This window comes from Cnephaeus nilssonii, assembly GCF_951640355.1.
Source record: "Cnephaeus nilssonii genome assembly, chromosome: 14".
Classification (NCBI taxonomy): domain Eukaryota; kingdom Metazoa; phylum Chordata; class Mammalia; order Chiroptera; family Vespertilionidae; genus Cnephaeus; species Cnephaeus nilssonii.
Genome location: NC_137085.1, coordinates 66,432,426 through 66,448,103, shown reverse-complemented (window position 1 = coordinate 66,448,103; position 15,678 = coordinate 66,432,426). Strand labels below are relative to the sequence as shown.

At 41.4% G+C, this 15,678-nt stretch overlaps 1 protein-coding gene and 1 pseudogene across 2 annotated transcripts in view; one reads left to right on the top strand and one right to left on the bottom strand.

The window, feature by feature from the left end:
- TEK (TEK receptor tyrosine kinase) overlaps positions 1–15,678 on the bottom strand; it is a 118,783-nt gene that overhangs the window by 47,154 nt on the left and 55,951 nt on the right. The window contains exons 3-6 of the mRNA XM_079791436.1: positions 13,222–13,332; positions 12,222–12,374; positions 8,575–8,706; positions 7,974–8,114 (exon numbers count right to left, since the gene is read on the bottom strand). Of these exons, the coding sequence (XP_079647562.1) occupies positions 7,974–8,114; positions 8,575–8,706; positions 12,222–12,374; positions 13,222–13,332 (537 nt within the window). The remainder of the gene's footprint in view (positions 1–7,973; positions 8,115–8,574; positions 8,707–12,221; positions 12,375–13,221; positions 13,333–15,678) is intronic.
- LOC307111095 (small ribosomal subunit protein eS17-like) lies at positions 36–3,809 on the top strand (annotated as a pseudogene). Its single transcript has 2 exons — positions 36–120; positions 3,350–3,809. The product of its transcript is annotated as a small ribosomal subunit protein eS17-like (transcript).

Below are 15,678 nucleotides of genomic sequence, written 5' to 3'. Positions count from 1 at the left end.
TAGCTTTGGGGCAGGGCTATTCCCCCCACTTTCCCATGAAACTAACTGGTGCCTTCCCTGATGGGAGATCCTCTAGCCCCACCCTGCAGACTGTAGGTGGCCACACGCTCTCAACTCATGGTAGGCCCTGCCCTGCTGGGGTCCGGACAGAATCTGAGACAGACTGAGTTGTGTGGCTTTGTGGTGGGCACCACTCCTCCTACCTTCCCCCAACCCTGAACAATACCTTCACATCATAGGCAATCAACCAGCCCCACCATCCTGATTCCCAGCGACCCTGCCCTATTGAGCTCGTGCTCCTGGCAGAATCCTGGACAGACTGAGCTGTGTGGCTCTAGGACGGAAGCCATTTTTTCCTTCATACACCCAACTAGTGCAGAGCCCTCCCTGCATGAGGCCAAATCTTGGTCTACCTGGGCCTGATGAACTCTGCTGGCCTCACCAGATGACTCCATGAGACCACCCCCACCACGAAGGAACCTTTACCTTTTAAGACAGCTAGACGTGGTATACGCTGGAGAATGTGCTGAGTGACCTCAGACCCAGGACTGGCAATGAGTTTGAACTTGTATCAGTCTGGTGAATACCACTCACCCATACCTGGTGACTACCGGGAGAACTGAACTCATGCAACTTGAGTACTTGCCAGAGGCCCTTGCAGCGACTGAGCTCTCAGGCAGCCGGCAAGCAGAGGCAGATCTTAGGGTGCCTTGGGACTTTCGCTGACCGGCCACCAGGCCCAGTGCTGGTAAAAGCCAGCCTTGGTGCACAGCTTGTTCCTTTCTGCCCACAGCAGAGGCAGCCCTACCCCTAACCACAATGAGGCATCACCTCACACCTCTCAGAATACAAACCTAGCAATAATCACTTCAAATGTAAATGGCTTAAATGTTCCATCATTAAGTCGACAAACAACAAGTGCTAGTGAAAATGTGGAGAAAAGGGAACCCTTATGCACTGCTGGTGGAAATGCAGACTGGTGCAGCCACTGTGGAAAACAGTATGGGACTATATCCTAAGAATCCTGAAACACCAATCAGAAAGAATATATGCAGAGACAGCCACAAACTATGGGTCATTTTGTAGCTCAAACAGGTTGCCCAGGGCCCACAGGCAGCACCTGATATTGGCCTGAACCAGAGTCCTTACCAAAAGGCCCAGAGCCAACACACTGGCCGGCTTCAGACAGCATCAGAACAAGATCCAATTAGCTTCACAAGCAGCCAATCCAAAAGGAGATCTTGGCAGGCACCAGACCCTACTGAAGCAAATTCCACTTCATGTGGTCAGCACCTGCATAAAAGCCTTTATAGTGTGGTCAGGGTCAATCTTCACAGTCAGCCAGCCTCAGGGCCAACCCCACAGGTGAATGGGCCAATAGCAATAAACTCAATTACAACAGGAGGACCCACAAAACCTCCACAAGAGACGTTTCTGGAGCACCAAGATCTGGTAATCAAGGAGACTGCAACACTGAGTCCCATGGAACACCTACTATATAAGACCATACTACCAAGACTGAGACTCATAACAGCTCTAACTAATACATAGGAATAAACACAAAGAGGCACCAAAATGGGGAGACAAAGAAACATGCCCCAAATGAAAGAACAGGAGAAATATATGCACCCCTGTGTTCATAGCAGCATTGTTTACAATAGCCAAGATCTGGAAACAGCCAAGTGCCCATGAGAAGATGAATAGACAAAATAGCTGTGGTAGATTTACTCAGTAGAACACTACACAGCTGTAAAAAAGAAGGAACCTTTACCTTTTAAGACAGCATGGATGGACCTAGAGATTATTGTGCTAAGCAAAATAAGCCAGACAGAGAAAGACAAATACCATACAATCTCACTTATATGTGGAATCCAATGAACAAAATAAACTGATGAACAAAATAGAACCAGAGGCATGGAGATGGGAAGCAGACTGACAGAGATTAGAGGGAAGGGGATGAGAAGAGACTGGATGAAAGAAAGTGAAGGGATTAGCCAAAGAACATATTTGCATAGCTCATGGACACAATGTGGTGATGACCAAATGAAGAGTCGGTAGGGATGTGTGGACGTGGTTAAAGGGGGGAGGAGGGAATGAGGAACATCTGTAATAGTGCCAACAATAAATAAGAATAAAATCACAATAAATACATACCTAGCAATAATCACTTCAAATGTAAATGGCTTAAATGATCCAATCAAAAGACATAGGATAGCAAAATGGATAAGAAAACAAGACCCATATATGTGCTGTATACAAGATACTCAACTCAGAATGAAAGATAACACAGACTAAAATAAAGAGAAAGGGAAAAAAAGATATTTCATGCAGATGAGAAGGAAATAAAAGCCGGGGTAGAAATATTTATATCTGACAAAATAGGCTTTAAAACAAAGGCTATAATAAGAAACAAAGAAGGACACTACATAATAATAAATCCAACAAGAGGATATAACCCTTGTAAACATTTATGTACCCAACATAGGAGCACCTCAACATATAAAGCAAATCTTGATGAACATAAAGGAAGAGATTAACAGCAATACAGTAGGGAATTTTAACACCCCATTGACATAAATGGATAGATCTTCCAGACAGAAAATCAACAAGAAAACAGTTGCCTTAAATGACACACTAGATCAGATAGATTTAATTGATATCATCAGAGCATTTCACCCCAAAGCAGAATATACATTCTTTTCAAGAGCACATGTAACATTTTGTAAGATAGACCACATGTTAGGACACAAAACAAGTCTCAGATTGAAATCATATCAAGCATCTGCTCTGACCATAATAGTATGGAACTAGAAATCGACAACAAGAAAAAAACTGAAAAACAAACAAAAACTTGGAAGCTAAACATTAGTAAACAATGAATGGGTCAACAATGAGGTCAAGGAAGAGATCAAAAGATACCTTGAAACAAATGAAAATGAGAACACAACAATCCAAAATGTATGGGACACAGTGAAAGCAATCGTAGTAGGAAATTTCACAGCATTACAGGCCTATCTCAAAACAAGAAAAACCTCAAATAAGCAATCTAACTTTACACTTAATGGAACTTGGAAAAGAATAAACAAACAAAGCCCAAAGTGAGTAGAAGGAAGGAAATAATAAAGATCAGAGCAGAAATAAATGCAATAGAGCCTAAAAAAATACAAAAGATAAATGAAACCCTGGGAAGGAAGAAGTACAACTGTCATTATTTGCAAATGACATGATACTGTGTGTAAAAACCCTAGTGTAGGCATGGGGAACCTTTTTCTGCCAAGAGCCTTTTGGATATTTATAACATCCTTCACAGGCCATACAAAATTATCAACTTGGTTTCCTCTTTCACCAGGGACCTGCCAACATGGGCCGCGTTCGCACCAAACCAAGACCATGAAGAAGACGGCCCGGGTCATCATCGAGAAGTACTACACACGCCTGGGCAACGACTTCCACACCAACAAGAGTGAGAAGGTCCCCATTATCCCCAGCAAGAAGCTCCAAAACAAGATAGGGGGCTATGTCACCCATCTGATGAAGCAGATTCAGAGAGGCCCGTGAGAGGCATCTCCAACAAGCTGCAGGAGAGGGAGGGGAGAGATAACTATGTCCCTGAGGTCTCGGCCCTGGATCAGGAGATCATTGAAGTTGACCTTGACACTAAGGAAATGCTGAAGCTTTTGGACTTTGGCAGTCTGTCCAACCTGCAGGTCCCTCAGCCTACAGTTGGGATGAATTTCAAAACACCACGTGATGCAGTTAGAATATTTTGCTATGCTGTAATATTATCAATAAACCAGGGACAATCTTAAAAAAAAAAAAGATTATCAACTTAAAAAATTAGCCTGCTTTATTTGGTCAAACATTTAATAACTCACCCCTAATGCTTTGACAGGGCCAAACCAAATGATTTTGTGGGTCTTATACAGCCCACAGGCTGGATGTTCCCCACCCTTACCCTAAAAACTCCACACAAAAAAACCACAAAAATCAAACAAAAAAATTAAAAAAAAAAACACTACTAGAACTGATAAATGAATTCAGTAAAGTAGCAGGATACAAAATAAATATCTAGAAATTGTTGTATTTTTATACACCAATAATGAATCATCAGAAAGAGAAACTATGAAAATAATCACATTCACAATTGCTTCAAAAACTAATAAAATACATAGGAATTAATTCATAAAATTACAAGACACTGTAAAAAAGAAAGTGAAGAAGATCCAAATAAGTGGAAGCATATACCTTGTTCATGAATGGGAAGAATTAACATCATTAAAATTTCCATACTACCCAAAACCATCTATAGATTGAACACAATTCCTATCAAGACACCAATGGCGTATTTCACAGAACTAGAACAAATCGTCCTAATATTTATAAGGAATTACAAAAGACCAGAAATAGCCACAGCAATCTTGAGAAAGAAAAAGTTTGAAGAATCACATTACCTGATATCAAATTATACAACAAGTCATAGTAATCAAAACAGCATGGCATTGGCATAAAAATAGATATGTCAATGGAACAGAAGAGAGAGTCTAGCAACAAACCCTTGCCTTTATGGTCAATTAATATTCAACAAAAGAGACAAAAACATACAAAGATAGTCTATTCAATAAATGGCACTGAGAAAATTGGACAGATATGTGTGAAAAAGTAAAATTAGACCACCTCTTACACAATCCACAAGAATAAACTCAAATGTATTAAAGATAAGCCTCAAAACCATAAAAATCCTAGAAGAAAATATAGGCAGTAAAATCTCAGACATTTTTCATAGAAATATTTTTTCTGGTATGTCTCCTCAGGCAATGGGAATCAAAAGAAAGAAATAAACAATTGAACTACATCAAACTAAAATTTTTTTGCACAGCAAAAGAAAATGAAAAGATAACCTATTGAATGGGAGAACATATTCATCAATGATACATCTGATAATAAAAAACTTATACAACTCAACATAAAGTGCAATTAAAAAGTGGACAAAGGACCTGAATAGACACTTCTCCAAAGAGGACATACAGATGGCCAATAGACAATGAACAGATGTTCAATGTCACTAATCATCAAAGAAATGAGAGAGACGCCTTGAGAGAGATGCAAATTAAAACCACAATGAGATATCACCTCACACCTGTCAGAATGGCTACCACCAATAAATGAACAAACAACAAGTGTTGGCGAGGATGTGGAGAAAAGGGAATCCTCACACACTGTTGAGCAGTATCAAGTCATCTCAAAACATTAACCCTTTGCACTTGCTTGCTTTTTTCTCGATTCCTTTATTCTAATGCTAACCGTGTCGAGTCACACTCAACATCCGAGTGCAAAAGGTTAAAAATAGAACTGCCTTACAATCCAGCAATTTCACCTCTGGAAATATATCCAAAGAAACCCAAAACACTGATTCAAAAGAATATATGTACCCCTATGTTCATTGCAGCATTATTTACAATAGTCATGATTGGGAAGCAGCCCAAGTGTCCATCAGTAGAAGAGCAGATAAAAAAGCTGCAGTACTGCCCTGGCCAGTGTGGCTCAGTGGTAAAGTGTCAGCCCACCCACCAAAAGGTCGTGGGTTTGATTCTGGATCAGGGCCCCTACTTGGGTTGCAGATTTGTTCCCCAGCCCCAAGGGGCCTGTGCTGGAGGCAACCAATCAAGGCGTCTCTCTCATATCGATGTTTCTCTCTCTCCCACCCACCCCCCTTCCACCCCTTCTACTCTCTCTAAAAATCAATGAAAAAATATCCTCGCGTGAGAATTAACAACAAAAATGCTGTAGTACATTTACACAATGGAATACTACTTGGCCATAAAAAAGAAGGAAATTTTACCTTCTGCAACACCATGGATGGACCAGGAGAGTATTACACTAAGTGAAAGAAGCCAGTTAGAGAAAGACAAATACCATATGATTTCACTTATACGTAAAAATCTAATGAACAAAATTAATAAATAAACAAAATAGAAATAGACTTGTAGATACAGAAAGCAGACTGACAGTTTTTGGAGGGGTAGGGTGCTGGGGGACTGGGTGAAAAAATGAAGGGATTAAGCAAAAATAACAAAAAAACAATCATAGTTACAGACAACAGTATAGTGATTACCACTGGGAATGGAAGAAGGGTGTATGGGGGAGATGGAAGAGGTACAGGAGGGATAAATGATGACGGAAGGAGACTTGACTTGAGTGATGAACACACAACACAATATTTGCATGATATATTATAGAATTATAAACCTGAAACCTATATAATTTTATTAACCGAGGTCAGCCCAATAAGTTGAATAAAATTTTTTTAATAACAAAAAAACATTCTAGAACTAGACAACTGAAATAGAAAATGTTACTATGTAGACTTAGCAGCAGAGTGGAAATAACAGAAGAGAGAGTCAATGAATTTTAAGTTTGATCAATAGACATGCAGACAGAGGAAATGTTAGAAAGAAGTGATTAGCGTCTCAGGGACCTAAGGGACAATATCAAGGAGTCTAGCACATAGGTGATTGGAGGCCTTAGGAAGGAGTCTGGGAGAACACTAGAAATTTCCAATTGATAAAATCATAGTGATTTCTTTAGCCTGGCATGGCTGGGATGTCAATATGCATACTCTTATAAACCTGAATCTAGAGACACATTCACTATGAAGCTGATGACACTTATATTCTAGACTCCTAACATGCATGCACCCCTCCCGGGGTCCTAGCAGTGTTTACATACACACGTGTGTGTTTTAATTTGCATATAGTTTTATAATATTCTTTTTTAAGGGAACTGGGCCTACCCCCACCTGGAGGCACATTTTGCTTTAAGGTGCACATCTCACAGACCAGGTAAGATTCCTTCACTGCTGTGGCTCCCTCAGTGATCCACGGGGGCAGATATGACATTTAGGACATTTAGAGGGACTTGAGTGAGGTTTGTAGTAGCTGCAGCTTGCTTTTGTGTTACTCTCCTCTTTGCCCTCTTATTCCAAGCCCCTAAAGCTGTGCTGTTCAGTATGATATCCACTAGTCATGCATGGCTACTGAGCACTTAAAATATAGCTAGTCCAAATTGAGATTTCAAAGACTTGGTGTGAAAAAGGAATGTAAACTATTTCATTAAAACTTTTTTCTAATGATTACTTCTTGAAATATTTTGGTATATTGAGGTAAATAAAATATTAGAATTATTTCACTTCTTTTACTTTTTAAATGTGACTACTAGAAAAGTTTCAATTACAGATGTGTCTTGCTTATATTTTTATTTAACTGCTCAGCCCTAGGACATTGTTTTCAGGTTGCTGGGGGCTCCATCCTAACTCCCAATAGTGCCAGATGTTCAAAAAGCTGGCTTTGTGAGGTAAATACTGAAAACTCTTTCAGCTCTGGCCAATTCACTCCACTAATAGTCATTAGAAAAGATCTGGCATATTTGGCTGCAGGTTCATGTTAACCTACTACTGTGTTGCAGGAGATATGAAACACATACTGGAAAGGAGATGGGAAACACATACCTTTGTAGCTTATCAAACAGGAAAGTAGACATTAGAAAGGGCAGAGGTGGGCGGAGGTGATCTTAGAGTAGCGTGAGTAATGTCCATAGAAGATAAGATCATAACTTTCTCAATTACCAAACACCAAATTCAGTCCGGATCTGACCTGAAAGTGCTGATATTTATGATGCACTCAATGACATTCCAATGTCAAGTGTGGTTGGAAATCCAACAGCATCGGCACATGTAGGAGCTTGTTAGAAAGGCAGAACCTCCGGCCCCAGCCCAGACCCATGAAATCAGACTCTGTTTTAATAAGATCCCAGGTGAGGTGTATGAGGAGCACTTTCTATGAGGTCCAGAGTCTTCATGTGAAAGCATAATTAACTTTCAATAAATCATCTGTGATTCAAACCTTGTTGCTCAGCAAGCCAGACCTCCTTGTGTCCCTGCCAGAACTCTTCCCGTGCAGGGTCGGGACGGTGCATACCTTCATTGCACTGCAGGCTCTTCCAGCCGGTGGCACAGGAGCACCCATAGGGGTCTGGGAGACAGAACACGTGGGACTTGCATCCCTCTGGTCCACTACACCATTCCTTACAAGTTCTGCCAAATGTGTGCCGTTCACAAGCTTTTTGGGGGAGAAAAAGGTGATTCAGAGTCAAGCATACAACCCTTGAAATGCATAATTCTTCTTTTAAAGGGTCTCTCCTAGACCAATGAACATGGAAAATAATCCAATCTCAGCTGTGGTATGGGCAGGGTGAACACACATTTTACAGACAATGAAAGTGCCCCACAGAGAGGATACCAGAGCCACACCCACAATTATGCAGGCTGTGCACAGCATACACCTGGCGGGGGCATTCACATCACAGACATTGTAGATTCATTTATGTATTGAAACTTCCCAGTAGTTGGCAATAAGAAACTCTTAGGAAAGGGCACCTTTTTTCTAACTCACACAAAGGCACCGTATGCCTAGCAGAGGCCATTTAACTTCCATTCCCAACTCTGTCCACATCTAAAATTCTAGATCCAGTGGCGCCTTTTTCAACCCACAACTTACTCATCAAGCACTCTTGACTTACCCTTCTCACAGGTTCTCCCCATAAACCCAGGAGGGCAAATGCATTCCCCAGTATCTTCGTGGCAGACACCATTGTTCACACAAGCAGTGCAGACACGGTTACACTCAGGTCCCCACTTCTGAGCCTCGCATCCTTTTGTTAAGGAAAACAAGGCTGCAGTGAGTAACGCACATTGACAACATACCTGCTACATGTCAGTCATTTCAGAGGACCCTAGTGAATGAATAAAAACAAAATACAATCTTTGCTCTTTAAAGGCTAATAGTTTCATGTGGGAAACAGATATGTTAACAGAAAATGATAGGAACAGAGACAAAAAGTACCTAATCCTGTCTTGGGGATGGAAGAGGGCATAAAGGAAGGCTTCCCTGAGGAGGTGGTATGTGAGCGGAATCTGCAGGACCACCTAAGTCAAGCATCTCAAACTCAAAGGCGAACACAGGCCAAAGCAACGAGGCATGCGGTCCATGGGCCGCAAGTTTGACATGCTTGGTCTAAGTAGCAAGGAAGATAGGACTGCAGAGTGTGTTCCAGGTGAAGGCGAGGCCAACAAGAGAGCACCATGTGCTGGCAGAGCTGCAGGTGTGGTTAGAGCGTAGAACAGTGATTTCCAAAGTGTGGTCCTTAATCAGCAGTATCTCCATCACCTGAGACTGTTAGTCATGCAAATCTCAGACTCTCAACCCATGACCTTCTGATGAGAAACTGTGGTGGTGGACTAGCTTCACAAGTGATTGAGGCTTCACAAGTCTTCCAGATGATTCTGATACAGCCAGAGTTTGAGAACCTCTGGTGTAATGTGGAGAAGGGATATGACCAAACGGGGAAGCAGACGCTAGTAGCATCCACCCATTTTTCAGGCAGAAAATATAAAAAGTGAAACAAGATACACAAACCTAAAGTACAAGGATGGTAAGATGCTTCTGGATTCATATTTCTTGGCTACTTCTCTCCAGCACTTAGGGACTTTAGATTGTTAATTAGGTCTAAGGATACCTTCTGATATAAAGGATACCTTCTTGATTTTATATATATATAAAATCAAGGGGGATGTTGAATTTAAAATTTTATTAAATAATTAAATTTTATTTAATTTTTCTTCTGCGCTCTTGGTCCCTGAATGTTATTTTCATGATGGTGAAGCTTGGACCTCTGCCTATAGCCAATGTAATCTTGTAATTTCTTTGGCAAGAATTCCTGGTTATCAGTATTTTCTCTAAAATAATCAGGAAGACTGTCAACACAGACCTTTTCCTTCAGGCTTCCACTTACTAGACAGAGCTACAAAATGTCTCAAAGCTAATATTTACATGAAAAGGAAAAATTATTCTGCACAATTAGCGATTTCTTAAGAGTCTGACCACAGGCTACGTGGACAGTGAAGACTAATGATGGAAAAATCTGAAAATGAAAATAGGCTTCCTGTCCCATTAAACTATGTCTCTAGTTTTACACGGAATCCTGGGAAGGAGGAGAGAATGAAGCTCCAGGGAATGATTGGGGATGGAGCAGTCAGGAGAAGAGTTTGCTGATAAGCAATGAGTATGCAATTAGGCTTTGCTCTTTTCTTCACAAGCCTCATGGTTTTGTATTTTAGGAAACCACGGATTCATGGCATACAGAGAAATCCTGTAAACTTAATGCTTGTGAGGAATCTTTTGTCCGGGAGAGAATTTATAAAAATAAGCCCTATACACATAAGCAGTGTGATTTTTACTACACAGTCGTTAAGCACTGACTCTTCCTAGGTTTCATTCATCCTGGAGAGAGACACCCTACAGTCATGAGAGTGGACAAATGCCTTCAAATGCCTGACATCAGAGAGGTCATCCTGCGGGGAAATACTTTTAAATGGGATGATTGTATTCAAACTTACATTTCTTAGGAGTTTAGATATTGGCAGTGATTCTAAAACAGGTTCATTGAACTACTCCGTAAGAGCAAAAGAGAATAAACACATGCTCCCAGCAATCTGAGAAAGAGACAACTTGAAGATCAAAATGTGCTTGAAGTCTTTTGCCTTATCTTAAAAGTTCGGGTGAATTTTACATTCTAGTCTGTGCTGAGTCATTTTTAGAAAAGCTTTAAACTTTTCACCTTGTATCAAAATCTGATGTTTCTGATATTGCTGGAAAATCTGCCCATTTAACCCAGACTCTGAGCACTGAGGTGCATGGTGCTGTAGCAGACTGGAGAGAAACCATCCAAGAAATGAACCTAAATTGTGTCCTTGCCATTCAGACTCTCCACGAGTGTAGTGGAATAAAAGGGATTTCACCTGCATAAACTAGATGAACCACACTTTTCATAAGCCTATTGTCATATTGCAATATCTGCTTATATATGTATATAGCCCCTGTATTTGGGAATTATCTAAGGAACAGTGGCTCATCTTATGATTCTTGTGTTCTCAACACCAATACAATGCCTGACACAGTTAAAATCACACTATTTGCTGAATGAGTGAATGAATATCATGCAAAGCAAAATACTCTTCATGAGTTAGAGATCCCAATTATTAGAGGAACGACAAAGCATCCCAAGTTCTTAGACCTGAAGCCTGAGTACTTAACACATTGCGCACCAGTAGTTTTATTGCTAGCTTTACCCAGTGGCCAGGTAAGTTTCTACTGAACGAATACAAAAAACGTTTTACAAAGTACCATACTTTAAAAAGATATTAGCTTGTAAGAACATGTAATAAATAACTGCAAAATGCAACGGGTATTTAATTTCATATTAACTATGTAATACGAAAACACGAGAATGTTCGTGATCTGCCCACAATGTGTTAATATCATGAATACCTGCCGTAGCTGGGGAAAATTCAGGGCCAATTTGTTGCTTTCTACTGATCAATTTTGTGTAAAAACTATTGATGATGGTTATTTCCCACTTTGATAGTTATAATTGGGTGAAGGGTGGTTTTCACTAGTTCCAACTCTTGCATTTTTCAAACTTGAAAATAGAAATCACACTTGAGAGTTAAGTGATCTGGAAATTGTGGGATTTACAGGAGACTTGATGTTTAACCAGATACTAGAGCAACCCAGCGGGCCCACCTCACCCCGCTTAGGATGCCTCTCAGGAGACTGCCCAGGTCACGGCTCCCCCTTTGTATGGGAGTGGTGCTGCTATTCAAGTGTGAGGTCCCAGTGCCTGTACCCGAGTATGTGGTTCCACCCTTGTCTGTATCTTGTTGGTCTAGGCCAGTGGTCGGCAATCCTTGGCTCACGAGCCACATGCGGCTCACGAGCCGCAGTTTGCCGCTCTGTTGACTAATGAGTTTGCCGACCACTGGTCTAGGCAAATAGACATCTGACATATGTGATACCAATTTTATTCTTTATCGTGGGAATTCAAAACTTGGAAGTAAAGGAAACGTCACTGAATTTAAGTTAGGGAAATGGTAGGTGGCACCCTAGAGAGAAAGTGTACTCTTCCCCACCAGTGCTGAGCCCCAGATCTTCCCTGGAGCCTATCTTTTTGGAAAAGTTGCTTGTCGGCTTTTCCATCAATTTTCTAAGAGTCCATAGTATACTTCCAACCAATCCCTGGTTTTTGGGTTAGGTGCCAGAGTCAGTTTACTTGCAAATAAAAATCCTAACAACTATGCCATCACAGACTGTGGCCTCTCAATCACTTACTCCGGACTATCAGCCTGGTGAAGGCCGAGGTGAAGAGGTTTCCTCCTATGTACCTGGCCGAGTACACTCCAGCATCCTGGGGCTGAGCGTGAGGCAGATGCACTTCTAAAATATCAGGTACTTCATGCCTGGGCACTGAATGGATGAAGGAACCTGATAAAGGAGAAGTGAAGAGAATGAAGGTCCACACTCAAACACTCTTATTTCCTTGTCTGGCTCCTCTACTTGATTGGCCTTCCATAACCCGATAGAAAATGTGCTCTAGCTAGCAGATTGAGTGTGGGAGAAGAATGAAAAGGCTGAGCTCAATGCACTCCCAACAGTAGAGAAAGGTATGGTGGTAGAGCAGATAGCCTATTAGTCTATGGAATCTACTGCCAAACACATGAAGATGTGGGGAGGCTAAAGTTCTTATCTGCTGCAGATAGAGGTAAGCAGGCAAATCTGTGTGGGAAATGGCAACTAATCAATTAACCAGAAGATGCCTAGAATCACTACTTTAATCTGGAAGTCTTATCCATCCACAGAACTCAGAATAATCCCCAGCGATATTTCAGCTGGGCCAGGTCTTTGCCACCAAGTGGTGCCAAACCATAGTTGGATGGAGATGGATTTAGGTTGCACAGGTAAGGCCCCCCAGGACGATTGCCAGTGGCTCTCCAGGCTCATGCTGAGCATTTTATTAACTTTGCAATCAAACAAGCCAACATTTTATATGGCAGAATTTGGAACCCCACTTATCACATCACGATGGGGTTTTTTGTACATTTATAATTCATACTGTATATTCATATATGTCTATGAATCTTGAATTTACTTGATTGAGCCACCAAACACATCTCCTAAGAGAGCTTCTATCATATAATTTGGTTAGCTTGCTTCATATTAGCTTTACTTCCAACTTCTGCTCCTAAGACTGCAGTAAGATAATGACCCAGTGTGTGGTGTGCTAGCTGTGTCTCACACCATGGCGCCGAAAGGAAGCAAAGCACAGACTCACCATTCTTGTAAATCACTGCGTCTTCTTCTTTAATCAACATCTTTTTGAAAGATATGTTCACGTTATCTCCCCTGTCCACGGTCATAGTTAAAGTAGACGGTAGGAAGGAAGCTTTTAAAAGAGAGAGAGAAAACAAAGGAGAAAATGAGGTTGCATATTTTCTCCACCATTTGAACTTCAGACGGTGAGGGCTGGCACTGGGCAGCTGTCAGCTGGTTTTCATGGTATTAGAAACAGTGGTAGCTGATAGCTTTCTTAAGGTTATATCATTTTAAAAGAATCTGATGAAAGGGGTGGTTATTTCCTCTGTAAAAATGTAACTATATACACACAACATACATATGTACATTTTTTCCATGTAACTAGCTGGGGAGGTGAGGACTTTGTATTGATTAATAACTATTACCAAACTAAACACCCAACATCTTGCCTTCTACCCTTTAGTTATATATATATGAGCTGACATAATCATGGGACTGGAGTATTAAGATGAAACTAGAGAAGTTATTGTGGATTTGGCTTATAAAATAATTTTGGGAACGTCTGTCTCTATGTTAAGCTTGGAACAAAGTATTGCCTGAGCTCCTTGATTTATGGGACAAGATGTGTGAACAAAATCATGTCACAGTCTCCCAACTACAACAGTTCCTGAGTTCCTTTAATGTACACCATAATCTACAGAGAACCACAACTACAGAATAAGGGGGGAATTAATTCTAGGCTTTAAGTTAAGCCACTTTTTAAAGTTCCAGCCTTATTGAGGTATAACTGACATGAAAAGTAGGCCAACATAGAAAATGTAAGGATAACCACTAAAAGAAGAGAAACAGAATATCTATAACTTTCCTAAATACTGAGGTCAGGGAGAATGGAAGCAAACAGGGACATAAAAAAAGAAAAAAATCACAAAGAAAAATCATGGCATACAGAAAAGACATAATAAGATGTGAAAAGCCAGAGATCCTCAGGATAAATTGAATAGATATAAATATGTAAATATATGCTCTTTCCATGAACTACACATTTAGTGTAATGACATATAAAACTGAGAATAAAGGGACAGAATAACATATACTGCACTAATAACTAAAAGAAGCTTGATATTGCAATATTTTTATCAGAAGAAAAACTTATTCTGAAGCCAAAACAAAATTTTAGGGATCAAGACGGTCTCTACGAGATGAGAAAAAGACACAATCCACCAGGTGGGTTAAATAACCCTGAACTTGCATGTGCCTCCAACAGCAGAGCCTCGAAACCCACGAAACTAAAACTGACAATTAAAGAAAGTGCCAAGTCCACAAGCATTGTAGAAATGTTTAAAAACTGATGAATCAAACGGACCCAAAGTCAGTGAGGACAAATAAAGATTGGAATAACACGATTTAAGGCTTGTTGGATATTCATGGACCCCTGTAAGTAGCTATCTGAATACAGGCTATTTTGAAGCATACTGCCCGCTATGAAGCCACAAAGCACATCTCTGTAAATAATGAAGAATCAAATTCTCTGACTAGAATCCATCTAAATTAGAAATCAGTGCAAAACACCCTCTACCGAATGTCTGAATCCCCACAGAGTGGCTTTTGGATGGGCGGCTTGAGAAGCTGATCAAGAGCTCAGAGAGCTGCCCCGTGAGGGCAGAAGATGCCTTTGACCCACGCTCGGCATCCGGGCTTTGGGTCTGTCTGCTTGTTGTGCCCGCTGACCAAGGCACGGTGCCCAGCCAGGACTCCCTCTGGATGCCTTGGTGCAGACAGGAGAATGGTGTAGGTCAAAGGGCCTGTGAGCCCTGGGATAAGACAGTCCCGCCTTGAGACTACCCTCTGCCACTCACTGGGCCTCTGTGAGCAACCTACTTAAGCTCTGAACACCACAGTGTCATCATCTATAATTTGGAAGTAAAAATATTTACCTTCAAAGGTTGCTGGGAATATTAAATGATGTATGCCAAGCCCCCAGGTGCTTAGAAGTCAGTATCCTTCCCAAACATAAAACAACGGCAGCACTGCTGTGCTGACTTCTGTCATATGGACTTGAGTGGTGGCTTTCTCAACCGGACTCACATGAACCAACCGTGTGGGAGGGAGGCAGGCCTGGGGGCGGCAGGGCTCTGGTGGGTGCGCTCACACTGACAAGGCGCTTCATCCCGCAGTCCTCGCGTGTGTAACTCGCTCTCTGCCACAAGCTCCTGGGCTCCTGGGATAATTTTTCCGACCACTTCATGTTGTTCCTTTCTCTGTGGTTTGTTTATAGTTTCTGCCCCTGACTGTTTAGCTGACCATGGGACTTCTCGCCCAGCATTGTTTCTGAAAAGGAACCAAGACTTCCCGCTACACTCAACCCCAAGGCAGCTTCTCTCTCCCCCCACGCTGTGGCTATTATTCCAGATCTTGTGCTCTCTGAGCTCCCCATTCAGAGAACACAGCCACGCCAGAGTCCCACGGCTGCCCAGCC